Below are 15,434 nucleotides of genomic sequence, written 5' to 3' on the forward strand. Positions count from 1 at the left end.
CCGATGTTGGGGAAGTCCAGAACAAGGGGTCACAGTTTAAGGATAAGAGGGAAGTCTTTTAGGACCGAGATGAGAAAATCATTTTTTACACAGAGAGTGGTGAATCTGGGGAATTTTCTGCCACAGAATGTAGTTGAAGCCAGTTCATTGGCTATATTTAAGAGGGAGTTAGATGTGGCCCTTGTGACTAAAGGGATCAGGGGGTATGGAGAGAAGGGAGGTACAGGACACTGAGTTGGATGATCAGCCATGATCATATTGAATGGCGGTGCAGGCTCGAAGGGCCGAATGGCCTACTCCTGCATCTATTTTCTATGTTTCTATGTACTGTTCAATGACCTCATCACATCAGGCAACATGAGCCTGGTGGCATATCCGCTACATCCTCTCACCAACCCACGTCCACCCTTTCAATCTACCGCAACTGATCAATCATCTCACTAGTTTGATTGCAAGTCAACCCTCCATCTGCCTCTACATTCTACCTCAATCCCAGCCACTAATAACATTCAAAATTGCATCTCTTTGTATTTTCATTCCTCTCATCATCAGTAAACCACCGATCCATTCAACCCACGCTCTCTCGCCCTCTTTAGCCACATCTCCACTCCACCCCTGCACGAGAAGAGAGCATAGAGTAGCAATGTTACAACATTTTGAGATTTTAAAAACCAAGCCTGCAATTTATCCCATCAGATAAAGCATAAAAATAAGTTTAATTTGACACCTAATTCACTTTCATATCTCAAGTATTTAAAAATATATGGACATTTTCATACTCGGAAATTAGCATCTTGTTCCCTATTGATTTTCTATGGACATAACAAAAAAGCTGTGATCGACGACAGTCAAAAGCCCATAACCTTCATAAAAATTAAGAGAACTGAATGAAATTTTCAGTTATCATGAATTGAAGCATTCTGAAACAAATATAAAATAATCTTACTTGGATGACCTGGAATCAAAGCATATAATTAGTTAGTTACCCAAGTGTAGATAATTTCAAACTTAAATTACTAGATCTAAACATCTATCCATTTCTTAATAAATGATTAACATTTTTAAATAGCCTGTGTCCAAATAATATTCACAATAATTCATAATAAAATATGATTTTTAAGTCTCATTTACACAAATGGAAGGAATTTAGTGTTCAATTGCTGTAAATTAAAGTCCATTTTAAATCAGCTTTCTACTGGGATCCTATGAACGTACTGGTTTAGAACGTTCACATTGCGGTAGATTTGTGCCTCAAATGCCCAGAAAAATACTGCGGGATATAATGGGCCCAAAATTAGCTACTCGCAATATTAAACTTTGTATAAAGGGATCTTAAGAAGCCCTTTTTAATGTAAAAATTAGCAGCCTACCTTCTGTTGTCCGCTCTATGAGATCCGGCCGGTTGCCGACGGTTTAGAGGTTAATTTTTAAACTACTATAACAAGTAAATAAAGCCCTTAAAACTAAAAATAGCTCCAGCTAAGGAATCTTCCAGCGATTTTTCGTTAATAATTAACTAGGCTGAAAAACCTCGATTTGAACAGCCTAGTGAAAAATCGCGTTTTAAACCCGCCCCCCTCTAAACGGCGCCAAAATCGCGCACACGGGCTGGGACAGATTTTCAGCGATGCTTCAGGTAGGCTTTGCAACATACCTACATAGAGTTCCCAAGAGCGTTAGGGCAGTCAGTGCGTGTTTGCTGAAGGGTGCATCCCCCCCCCCATACAAATAGCGTGACTAGAATGCTGGCCATTAGTCCCGGGGGAGGGTGGGGTCTCCCATTTTACTATTGATGAAATTCTATTTCATCCAGGCACAATTGCTGATGTCTGGATCTGAGATCTGATCATATGAAACGCAATCGTTAAAATATCTGTTTGGAGGAAAGCATATTGAGCTGAGGCAGTGACCTGGCATCTCCCTTCGTGGTTGCTGCCTGACCAGCTGAATATCTCCAGCATTTGTTTGTGTTTCCATTATGACAGTGCCTTTCCTCAAGAGCTCTACTTCCAGTTTTTTAATCTCAACAAGGCCTTCGCCTTGTACAGCAAGATGTACAATGATGCTGATGACCCCTTCCTTACACTGCGTGTGTGCCATTGCACATGCTCGCCATCGATTAACGTAGATGCTCTATGTTCAGTGGGGGTCTCGTATGGCAAATAATCGAGCTTTTAAATAGAAGATGGAAATAAAGTGGTGGAGCAACTCAGCGGGTCAGGCAACATCTCTGGAGAAGAGGAACGGGTGAAGATTTGGGTCGGGATCCTTATTCAGACAGAAGGATTCCAACCTGAAACATCACCCATTCCTATTCTCCAGAGATGCTGCTTGACCCACTGACTTCCTCCACCACTTTGTATCTATCTTTGGTATAAACCAGCATCTGCAGTTCCTTCTGACATGAGCTTTTTGCATGCTAGTTCAACCTTACTAATGAGGAGCAGCAGAAACTCCTCGGGTACTGCCTGTACTATCATCATGTGCTTTTCCACCTCTGCCAATGAAGGATCATTTCTCTGCTCTGCCATGTGGAACGTGCAGTACTCACCACCATTCTTGAGACTCTGGCTTGTGGGTATTAAAGTCTCCAGTCATGGTGGTTAGGCCCCCAGATTTTTCAGGAAGTAACACCTTACCTGATTAATTTATCAATATTAATACCAATATGTTTTTGGTGGACAGACACAAAATGCTGGAGTAACTCAGCAGGACAGGCAGCATCTCCGGAGAGAAGGAATGGTTTGGGGTTGAAACCCTTCAGACTGCAGAAGGTCTGAAGAAGGGTCTCGAACAGAAATGCCTGAAGGAGGTTCTCGACCCGAAACGTCACCCATTCCTTCTCTCCAGAGATGCTGCCTGTTCCACTGATTTACTCCAGCATTTTGTGTTTATCTTCAGTTTAAACCAGCATCTGCTGTTCCTTCCTAACAGAAATGTCACCCATTCCTTCTCTCCAGAGATGATGCTGCCTGTCCCGCTGAGTTACTCCAGCAGTTGGTGTCTATCCTCGGTGTAAACCAGCATCTGCAGTTCCTTCCCACACATGTTTCTGGTGGGCTTGTGTCTTTAATTGTGGCCTCGTTGCTTGGGATCTTTACTGGGATCACCAGCCGTATTTTTAATGGTTCTCATTTGGTGCCCAGTAGGGCAACACATACATCTGTTTGTATCAAGGAGGGTGGGAGACTATAGGCCAAGTGAATCATTGCTACATCTTGCATCCCACAGTGGGGGGAGATTTAATGTGGATGCAGACCATTGGGAGTTTAATGGAATGGAACCTCTCTGGCTAATGAACTGAGGATGTTTTTACAGCCTCTAGTGAGTGCTGCCATTTACATCCAATACCCTTAGGAAGCTGCTCAATGCTGGGAATCTAAGCATCCTCTCGTAATGACCAGCCCATGACAGGCATTGGTCCAAGTACCTGCCAGCCCCTGACAATGCAGCGTATGTCAACTACCTGAAATATGTATGTGTCTGATTGCGCAGTTGAGTTTGTGGTCTCCAGCAATATCCTGGGGGCATCCCAAGGAGTAGCAGTTCAAGGGTTCTGGTTACTTTGGTGTTCACTGCTCATGGCCATACTCGAGGGTTACGATTTTGCGCCAAAGGTTTGGATTCCTTGAGACTCCAAACCAAATCCAACAACCTGTGAGAGGGTATTTTTGTAGTTGCGATCATATTCATTTTAATTCAACCTCATTATGGAACAGTACTGTGTGCTGTTCTGATCACATTATGGGAAGGATGTGCGAATGGCTGGAGAGAGTTCAGATGATATTGACTGGAGATTGATAGATTCTTGATTAGTAAGGGCATCAATGGTTATGGAGAGAAGACAGGGGAATGAGGTTGAGAGGGAAAAAAAATAGATCAGTCATGATTGAATGATGGAGAAGACTCAGTGGGCTGAATGGGATAATTCTGCTCATATGCCTTATCATCCCACATGATCTTATAGTATTGCCAGATATGCATCACATCCAGGACTCCTTCAGGAGGTAGCAAAGGTCTATCACTCTAGACCACAACATCCTGATTGTAATCAGATTACCACTTTCTGACATCTCCGGAAATGGAACCAATGGCTGTGTCTGCGATGGTCCTGGGTCTTTGATGGCCCTCCATCATTATAGAAACATAGACAATAGTTTTTGTTGTCTCTGTACTGTACACTGACAATGACAATGACAATTAAAATTGAATCTGAATCTGAATCTGAATCAGGAGTAGGCCATTCGGCCCTTCGAGCCTGCACCGCCATTCAATATGATCATGGCTGATCATCCAACTCGGTATCCCGTACCTGCCTTCTCTCCATACCCCCTGATCCCTTTAGCCACAAGGGCTACATCTAACTCCCTCTTAAATATAGCCAATGAACTGGCCTCAACTACCTTCTGTGGCAGAGAATTCCAGAGATTCACCACTCTCTGTGTGAAAAATGTTTTCCTCATCTCGGTCCTAAAAGATTTCCCCCTTATCCTTAAACTGTGACCCCTTGTCCTGGACTTCCACAACATCGGGAACAATCTTCCTGCATCTAGCCTGTCCAACCCCTTAAGAATTTTGTAAGTTTCTATAAGATCCCCCCTCAATCTTCTAAATTCTAGCGAGTACAAACCAAGTCTATCCAGTCTTTCTTCATATGAAAGTCCTGACATCCCAGGAATCAGTCTGGTGAACCTTCTCTGTACTCCCTCTAGGGCAAGAATGTCTTTCCTCAGATTAGGAGACCAAAACTGTATGCAATACTCCAGGTTATGAGCCTCTCCCTCTGTACAAATGTCCACTCCTCAGCCCCGGACCCCACCATGAAGCTCTGAGAGCCCGTGTATCCTGCGGTTGAATAAGGACCATTGAGCCGAGGAGCAGAATTAGGCCCTCCACCAATCGATCATGGCCGATCTATTCTTCCCTCTCAACCCCATTCTTCTGCCATATTCCCGTAACCTTCGCCACCCTTTCTAATCAAGAATCTCTCGACCTCCACTTTAAAAGTACCCGATGACATGGCCTCTATTGCCGTCTGTGGCAATGAATTCCACAGATTCGCCACCCGCTGGCTAAAGAAATTCCTCCTCGTCTCCGTTCTAAAGGTGCGTTCTTTAATTCCGAGGCTGTGCCCTCGGGTTCCTAACTCTCCCACTTCTGGCAACATCCTCTCCACATCCACTCTATCTTGGCCTCTTGTTCACTCGATAGAAACTTCAGTTATACTTGCTTTTAATGAACGGTTCACAAATTGAGATCATCAACACATCTTTCCTGGATTTTCTGATCACAGCGTGATGTGCCATGTCCAATTAAATCTCCATGTCCAGTAGTATTGCGTCTTATTTCTGACCTGCTGATGTTTCGCTGATGTTTCACCTCACTTTTCCTATCTGTAAAAAAAAGTGCTCTCCTATAGCTTGTTGGATAGACTGCTGGATCCCACCCATACTCAAGGCTTAGGATTTTTTGTACCAAAAGATTGGGAACCATTGGGAGAGAATTTTTATGGTATTGATCATAATTCATTTTAATGATTGAATGAATGAATGAATGAATGAATGTATGAATGAATGAATGAATGCATGTATGAATGAATGAGTTTATTGGCTAAGTGTTCACATACAAAAAATACGAGGAATTTGTAGCATATATTAACGGAGCATATCTATAGAAGATACTGTGTACAGTTTGGGTCACATCACAGGAAAGATATGTGATAATGCCAGAACAGAAACATTTCAGGAAAGATTGGATAACCTGAGAGTATTTTATATGGAATTGAGGAGGCTGAGAGATGTATTAAATAAGGCATTTTAGTGGTCTGAGAAACGACTACTGGAGTTTTCAACAGATCTTGATTCAAAAGTTCGATATCCAGTATACAGGTTCTTCAGACACGTCTGCCCACAACGGTGGTCAGCACTGAATTAACGCGCGCAAGTGAAAAACCGCGCGGAAAAAGCAACCCCTCCCAAGTCAGGTGACCGCGGCTTCCGAACGCCGGGTTCGATCTCTGCGTGCGCTAGCAGGCACCGCTACAGTGTCTTCAATTGTGAAGGTTTCAATATATGGAAAGAGCCTATTTTCCTTAGTAGAGGGGGCAGAGAGTTGATACATGGATTAGAGTTATGTAGTGGGATTCTAGAACTTGCTATCTGAAAGGTGGTAGAAAAAAACTCCCATCACATTTAAACAACACTTGGATGTAAACGTAAATAGTCATTACCTTTCAGGTTAAGGATTTAGTGTGATAACGTTCAATTCTATACTCAATGCTCTGATTTATAAAGGCCAGCACACCTGAAGGTTCAATGGTTGGGTATTAATGGTGGAGTAGCAAGATGGATTCAACAGTGGCTGAATGGGAGATGCCAGAGAGTAATGGTGGATGGTTGTTTGTCAGGTTGGAGGCCAGTGACGAGTGGGGTGCCACAGGGATCTGTGTTGGGTCCACTGTTGTTTGTCATGTACATCAATGATCTGGATGATGGTGTGGTAAATTGGATTAGTAAGTATGCAGATGATACTAAGATAGGTGGGGTTGTGGATAATGAAGTAGATTTCCAAAGTCTACAGAGAGATTTATGCCATTTGGAAGAATGGGCTGAAAGATGGCAGATGGAGTTTAATGCTGATAAGTGTGAGGTGCTACATCTTGGCAGGACAAATCAAAATAGGACGTACATGGTAAATGGTAGTGAGTTGAGGAATTCAGTTGAACAGAGGGATCTAGGAATAACTGTGGCCAGTTCCCTGAAGGTGGAATCTCATATAGATGGGGTGGTAAAGAAAGCTTTTGGTGTGCTGGCCTTTATAAATCAGAGCATTGAGTATAGAAGTTGGGATGTAATGTTAAAATTGTACAAGGCATTGGTGAGGCCAGTTCTGGAGTATGGTGTACAATCTTGGTCGCCTAATTATAGGAAGGATGTCAACAAAATAGAGAGAGTACAGAGGAGATTTACTAGAATGTTGCCTGGGTTTCAACAACTAAGTTACAGAGAAAGGTTGAACAAGTTAGGTCTTTATTCTTTGGAGTGCAGAAGGTTAAGGGGGGACTTGATAGAGGTCTTTAAAATGATGACAGGGATAGACAGAGTTGACGTGGACAAGCTTTTCCCATTGAGAGTAGGGAAGATTCAAACAAGAGGACATGACCTGAGAATTAAGAGACAGAAGTTTAGGGGTAACATGAGGGGGAACTTCTTTACTCAGAGAGTGGTAGCTGTGTGGAATGAGCTTCCAGTGGAAGTGGTGGAAGCAGGTTCAATTTTATCATTAAAAAATAAATTGGATAGGTATATGGACGGGAAAGGAGTGGAGGGTTATGGTCTGAGTGCAGGTAGATGGGACTAGGGGAGAATAAGTGTTCGGCACAGACTAGAAGGGCCGAGATGGCCTGTTTCCGTGCTGTAATTGTTATATGGTTATAAAGAGGGAATAAACTGGGTAGCACTTTCACAACAAGCACAGATACAATATGTTGAATCAGAGGCCCTCCTATGCATTATATTACTTCTAATTCTGACTCAAAGACAATTTTCTTTGTCGGAGACACTCATCTGCTGGATTATCTAGATCGTTGCGTTGCGTTGCCATCTTACAAGCATACCCAGAAGGAAAGAACTTGAAACTTCCTTCTTGGTAATAGAAACTAATTATTGACTGCCACCTTGTGAATAAATATACATGGAACATTTGTAACAGATGGAACCACATGAAGACTGATCTTCAGTGCTGTCATTGCGGACAATAATACAATGTGTGCATTTTTCAGTACTCATCCTCCCACTAGTACAACCCATCTTCATTTCTTCTTCATTTTGCCATACTGTTTCTTTTGCGATGCACCACCTTCTTACTGCACTTTGCATTTTTAAGTTCCTTTTCTCTTCATGCTTGGGTGCAAACTCGCCATGTCTCTGTGCATTCATTTGCTGGTTCGTCCCGTGTATGCGGTGTGTGCTTTAACATCAAATCTTCCCTCTGTAAGCGTGTGGTGCCCATCATGATATACAGTACCCTGGATATTATCAGAATACCCACAATGGCCCATGTACCTGTAAAGTAGAGGTACAACAAACCAGGAATGGGCCCTTCCCTCTTTACCTGATTCACACCAGTTATCTTCATTGCATAAGGTTCTCCATTGATGTTTTGCACTGCAAATGTGCAAATGGGCGAGGCCTCGGTCTAATATCTGGTCAAGAGATGGACAGCTTGCAGTGCAGAAATCTCTGGACATTGCAATTACAGTCTGAGATATTTGCTACAGGGCTTGAACCTACAATATCAGACTCAGCCATGTGAATGCTGAGTTTAGACAGCCCGATAACAGATAACAGATAACAGGTCAGGGAAATGAAACAGCAAGTGCCCAGGCCTCAATTTTAGCCCAGATAGATAAACCACGTGGGGGGAGGGCGCTGATTTGAGGTTGGAAAACCCAACAGAATGGGTTTCCTGTTCTTCCTGCTTTTTTGTTAACTGCAGGACCTATTTATTTTTCTTTCTGATGGCTTTCCACATGGCAGTCTAATTGGCAAGATGGAGGTCCATCAGGAGGGAAGCCAGCAGCACAAGGCCCCAACCAAGATGAACAGGTAGGTGTGGTAGGGGAGAGACGACGGGTGCTTTCTGTACTGCAGGTGGTGAGAGGCTTTGTGAGCGCGATGGTGTGCAAGTAGTTGAGATGGTGGCGGGGTGTGCCAGTCGGGAGCAGTCGTGGAGGTGGTGTTGGGAAGGAGGCACATGTGGTGGTCAAGATGGGGAGACCATGGTAGGATGGTAAGGTTATTGGCGGCCTTGTTCTGTCTAGAATAGACACTGCAACATATCTAACAGGTGGGCCTGACATGTTCAACCCTTCAAGATTCAATGTTATTGCCACAAGAGACATTAAAACAAACACTCAAGACAGACTTAAAATAATAAAAACAGAAGGGACAAGACAGACTGCTCACGAGGCGGCCATTACGGGCGCCACCCGGTGGTGAAACCTTCTCATCACATGATGAGTTTCTCAGGTCTGAAAACTTGGCCAATGTAGGTTAATAATTAAATCACATGGAGCCCTACTTTTTCAGTTTAGTTTAGATACTCAGCGCGGAAAAAGGCCCTTCGGCCCACCGAGTCCGTACCGGCCAGCGATTCCCACACACTAGCACCATAGTACACACGATAGGGACAATTTACATTTACACCAAGTCAATTAACCTACAAACCTGTACGTCTTTGGAGTGTGGGAGGAAACCGAAGATCTTGGAGAAATCCCACGTGGTCACGGGAAGAACGTGCAAACTCCGTACAGACAGCACCCGTAGTCAGGATCGAACCCGGGTCTCCAGCGCTGTATGGCAGCAACTCTACCACTGCGCCACCATAATTTTTAAATTACCAAATTGTCTCTCCTTTGAAGTGAGTGGGTTTAAATGACTTGGGTCGCTATTTCAATTTCTTTTCATTTTAATCTTATTCTTTTCCCAACTCACTAATTGTTAGGTATTATTATCATTCAGCAGAAAGTGATTCCTTAACTCCTCGGCCTCCAAATAGCAAGCTTTTATGTTTGGCTTATTCTGCTCTTGTTTCACTCCAGGCATTGAATAGGTTGAGTGAAGCAGATTGGTACTCTCTTGTTGCAGAGTCCCAGCGGGAGCAACTGTGATTCAGAGCTTTGTGCAGACCAGCAGCACAAGGATTTCATTCCGATGTGAATTGAATCCTCATTTTTATTTTGAAAGAAAAACTGAGCAGTTTGTAATTTGTTTTGTATGATGAATGCTAGCTGGCAGTGAGAGGTGTGAAGGCAGGTTTGACTGAATAATCTGACTGCAGATTCATACATTAAGCCTGTCTTCTGCAGGAGCAATGGGAAAGGTCAGAAACTATTAATAAAAACATCACCTGAGGAAAATCCCCATCTAAAAGTCTCAGGGCATTTTTAGAGAAGTGGAGAACATGAGAGCCTGATATCGCATCAGGGATTACTGAGGCTAAGGAAATGGAATTAGGAAATCAAGAGAAATAAGTTGGATAGTGTTAATGTGCGGGGATCGCTGGTCGGTGGGACAAAGGGCCCGTTTCCACACTGTATCGCTAAAAAAATCTATTGGCTTCTCATGCATCATTTTTCATGTTGTCTGGCTCCTAATATCTGGATTGTTTACATAGAAACATAGACAAATAGATGCAGGAGTAGGCCATTCGGCCCTTCCAGCCAGCACCGCCATTCAACATGATCATGGCTGATCATCTAAAATTAGTACCCCTTTCCTTCATTCTCTCCATATCCCTTAATTCCTTATACCAAAGAGTAAATCTAATGCCATCTTGAAAACATTCAGTGAATTGGCCTCCACTGCCTTCCGTGGCAGAACATTCAACAGATTCACAACTTTCTGGGTGAAAAAGTTTTTCCTCATCTCCGTCTTACCCCTTATTCTTAAACTGTGACCCCTGGTCTGGGCACCCCAAACATCGGGAACAATTTTCCTGCATCCAGCCTGTCCAAAGAATTTTATATGTTTCTATAAGATCCGCTTTCACCCTTCTAAATTCCAATGAATACAAGCTCAGTCGACCCATTCTTTCATCATATGTCAGCCCTGCCATCCCGGGAAATAACCTGGTGAACCTACGCTGCACTCCCTCAATAGCAATAATGTCCTTCCTCAAATTAGGAGACCAAAATTGTACACAATACTCCAGGTGCAGTCTCACCAGGGCCCTGTACAACTGCAGTAGGACCTCCTTGCTCCTAAACTCAAATCTGCTCGCAATGAAGGCCAACATGCCATTAGCTTTCTTCACTGCCTGCTGTACCTGCATGCTTACTTTCAGTGACTGATGTACAAGCACACCCAGGTTCCCCTTTTTCCTAATATGACACCATTCAGATAATAATCTGCCTTCCTGTTTAGCCTCACATTTATCCACATTATACTGCATCTGCCATACATCTGCCCAATCACCCTGCAGCCTCTAAACATCCTCCTCGCAGCTCACACCGCCACCCAGCTTTGTGTCATCCGCAAACCCGGAGATGTCACTTTCCCCTCCGTACTCCCTATATCTTTCCTGCTTTGAGACATTCTCGAACTTGGCTTGATGTGCAAGATATTAGGCAGTACAGAGCACACACTTACTCTTCTTTCTTTTAGGCAGTCCCTTGAGACCGTGAATAACATATTCCATTCTGGTTCTCTTCAGTTCTGGAGTGGCTGATGAGGCCAATGTGGAAACTGCATCCACTTCTGCATGGGAGGCATCAGATAGGGAGGTGTGTTTCCCCCCACTGCCTACTCTAGACTGTGTGGTCCCGATTCATGGAGGTTCTTGGGGCCATCCTGAGTGTTCCTCCTCTGTTTAACCCTGTGGGCCAGAGATTTCCAGCCATCACTGGTGATGCTGCATTATTTCTCAAAGCTTTGACCATATCTTTGTATCTTTTTCAAAGTCTGCATGTGCAGGGCTTGGAAGAGAGAGTCTGTTTTGTGGTCATTTGGGTGAAGCATAAGAATGACATGGCTTGTCCAATGGAGCCAACCATGTGCAACTAGACCCTTAATGCTGGAGATATAGGTTTGAAGAAGACACTGGCAATGGGCTGCATGTCTTTCCAGTGAATTTGGAGGATTTTGTGGAGTATGCGTGGTGGTATATTACCAGTGTCCTAAGTTGAAGATAGTCCATGTTTCAGAAGCACATGGGAGACCAGTGATCGCTGCTGTCTAATCTTGTCTCAGATCTGAGGCCTTAAAACACATTTTTTCTCAATCCACCAAAGATCCTGCTAAAATAAGATATTGCAATATGATCTTGTGAAGCATCTCTCTGGTCACTTTTGTCTGACTTGTCCTCTGACTGTCCAGGATATCAACTTTCAATTCATTGGCAATCTTGAGTTTCTGCCAGCATTGACTGGTAAGGGTTTACCATCATATTTTCCTCAAACCACCAACAGTTGTGCTGTAAATTGCAACACTTGGGAGGAAAGGGTACTTCTCTTTTGAATTTGCACGATCAAACCCAACCTGTGACCACATGTAATAACCATCATCACCAAGTGCTTCGGGAGGCTGGTCCTGGCACACCTCAAAGGCTGCCTACCCCCCACACTGGACCCCTATCAGTTCGCCTACCGCAAGAACAGGAGTACGGAGGATGCCGTCTCAACGGCACTTCACTCTGCCCTCTCCCACCTCGACAACAGAGACACCTACGTGAGAATGCTGTTCATCGATTATACCTCTGTTATGCGGCCGTTACATAGAAACATAGAAACATAGAAATTAGGTGCAGGAGTAGGCCATTCGGCCCTTCGAGCCTGCACCGCCATTCAATATGATCATGGCTGATCATCCAACTCAGTATCCCGTACCTGCCTTCTCTCCATACCCCCTGATCCCCTTGGCCACAAGGGCCACATCTAACTCCCTCTTAAATATAGCCAATGAACTGGCCTCAACTACCCTCTGTGGCAGAGAGTTCCACAGATTCACCACTCTCTGTGTGAAAAAAGTTCTCCTCATCTCGGTTTTAAAGGATTTCCCCCTTATCCTTAAGCTGTGACCCCTTGTCCTGGACTTCCCCAACATCGGGAACAATCTTCCTGCATCTAGCCTGTCCAACCCCTTAAGTAGTTACACTACTTAACTCTGCACCTAGGTGATTGCTAGTCACCCCCCCCCCCCCCCCCCCCCCCCCCCCCCCCCCCCCCCCCCCCCCCCCCCCCCCCCCCCCCCCCCCCCCCCCCCCCCCCGGACACTCCTTCCCCCAGAAAAAATTGCACTACTACTACTGTATGTACGTAGATATATTTATTACTCATTATTCTATGTCCGCTCTTCTGGGTGAGATGCTAACTGCATTTCGTTGTCTCTGTACTGTACACTGCACAATGGCAGTAAAGATTGAATCTGAATCTGAAGGAGCAGCAGACCAAAGATCGACAGAAAGAGCTGGAGTAACCCAGGCAGCATCCCTGGAGAAAATAGATAGGTGACGTTTCGGGTTGGGACTCTTCTTCAGACTGCTCCAGAGACTTTTCTCCAGAGATGCTGCCTGAACCACTGAGTTACTCCAGCATTTTGTGTCTATCTGTGACCACATGGGTTTCCGCTGGATGCTCCCCTTCCCCCCCATATCCCAAACACATGCTGGTTTAGTGTGTTATACGGATGCTGTAAATTGCCCCATGGTAGCTGATGGTGGAATTGACGGCCATTTGAGTGGGTTTAAAGTTGCAATTAAATAAATCGGAGAATGAGAATGTGCTTCCAGACATGTCATGCTTACAAAATTCTTAAGGGGTCGGACAGGCTAGATGCAGGCAGATTGTTCCCGATGTTAGGGAAGTCCAGGACAAGGGGTCACAGCTTAAGGATAAAGGGGAAATCCTTTAAAACCGAGATGAGAAGAACTTTTTTCACGCAGAGAGTGGTGAATCTCTGGAACTCTCTGCCACAGAGGGTAGTTGAGGCCAGTTCATTGGCTATATTTAAGAGGGAGTTAGATGTGGCCCTTGTGGCTAAGGGGATCAGGGGGTATGGAGAGAAGGCAGGTACGGGATACTGAGTTGGATGATCAGCCATGATCATATTGAATGGCGGTGCAGGCTCGAAGGGCCGAATGGCCTACTCCTGCACCTAATTTCTATGTTTCTATGTTTTCTATGCTGCTGCAAGTGGGAATTTCATTGTTACGTTTTCAGTACATATGGCAATTAAACACTATTAATGACTCCTTGAGAAGTATGAAATATGAACAAAAATGCTCCATGTTTGTGCTCTGAAGAGAGTTTGCAGGAATATATGTGGCTCACTGCCACAACAATGTGATTGTACACAAAAATGCTGGAGAAACTCAGCGGGTGCAGCAGCATCTATGGAGCGAAGGAAATAGGCAACGTGAAACGTTGCCTATTTCCTTCGCTCCATAGATGCTGCTGCACCCGCTGAGTTTCTCCAGCATTTTTGTGTACCTTCGATTTTCCAGCATCTGCAGTTCCTTCTGATTGACTGAGTGTGAAGCAATTCAATGCCAGGGCCTTTGGGAAAAGCAGTAAGCCCCAGACTAGTCAGCAACCCCATGTCCCGAGAGAACAAATAAAAAGGGCCATGGAAATGTACCCTTGACTTTAAACTTTAGAGATACAGATACAGCCCTTAGGCCCACCGAGCCACTACACACCGGGGACAATTTACAATTTCTACTGAAGCCAATTAACATACAAAGCTATACGCGTTTGGAGTGTGGGAGGAAACCGCAGCACCCGGAGAAAACCCACGCGGTCACAGGGATAACGTACAAACTCCACACAGACAGCACCCATAGTCAGGATCAAACCCGGGTCCCTGGCGCTGCAAGGCACTGTGCTGCCCTCTGAGCGTTTACTTAGATAACTTAGGATCTTATAGAAACTTACAAAATTCTTAAGGGGTTGGTCAGGCTAGATGCAGGAAGATTGTTCCCGATGTTGGGGAAGTCCAGAACAAGGGGTCACAGTTTAAGGATAAGGGGGAAATCTTTTAGGACCGAGATGAGGAACATCATTTTTCACACAGAGAGTGGTGAATCTCTGGAATTCTCTCCCGCAGAAGATAGTTGAGGCCAGTTCATTGGCTATATTTAAGAGGGAGTTAGATGTGGCCCTTGTGGCTAAACATAGAAACATAGAAACATAGAAATTAGGTGCAGGAGTAGGCCATTCGGCCCTTCGAGCCTGCACCGCCATTCAATATGATCATGGCTGATCATCAAACTCAGTATCCCGTACCTGTCTTCTCTCCATACCCCCTGATCCCCTTAGCCACAAGGGCCACATCTAACTCCCTCTTAAATATAGCTTAAATATAAAGGGATCAGGGGGTATGGAGAGAAGGCAGGTACGGGATACTGAGTTGGATGATCAGCCATGATCATATTGAATGGCGGTGCAGGCTCGAAGGGCCGAATGGCCTACTCCTGCACCTATTAACTATGTTTCTATAAGAGTTTCATGTTTAAAATCCTATTTTGTTTAAGTAGATATTTTAAATGGTCACAACATCCACTGCAATCTGGAATGTGAAATTGTTCAGCACCAAGTGTTTGGTATTCATTAGACATGTTACGTACGTACGCCACACATTGAGTACAAGGTCATATCTCTGTTGTGGGGCACTCACTCAAAGTCGAACTGTAAGGACTCTTACTGCCACCTTGTGGGAGTATTGGATAGTTCAGATTCTCACTGGAAAGAACACCAATGATCAAGTCAATTTACAATTTAATAAATCAGTCTTCATGTGGAGGCTCGACCTGAAACGTCGACTTACTCCTTCCTTTTGGCTCCACAGATGCTGCTTGAACCATTGAATTTGTCCAGCATTCTGTTTTTGACCTAAATTTCAGCATCTGCGGTCTTTTTTGGCTTCATCAAGTAGATC

General features: G+C 44.4%; 1 protein-coding gene across 1 annotated transcript in view; it reads left to right on the plus strand.

The window, feature by feature from the left end:
• The window catches only part of LOC129706504 (catenin delta-2-like), a 1,547,539-nt gene that overhangs the window by 1,495,647 nt on the left and 36,458 nt on the right, over positions 1-15,434 (plus strand). The window contains exon 22 of the mRNA XM_055650854.1: positions 8,538-8,606. Within this exon, the coding sequence (XP_055506829.1) occupies positions 8,538-8,606 (69 nt within the window). The remainder of the gene's footprint in view (positions 1-8,537; positions 8,607-15,434) is intronic.

The sequence above is a fragment of the Leucoraja erinacea genome, chromosome 2, assembly GCF_028641065.1.
Source record: "Leucoraja erinacea ecotype New England chromosome 2, Leri_hhj_1, whole genome shotgun sequence".
Classification (NCBI taxonomy): Eukaryota; Metazoa; Chordata; class Chondrichthyes; order Rajiformes; family Rajidae; genus Leucoraja; species Leucoraja erinaceus.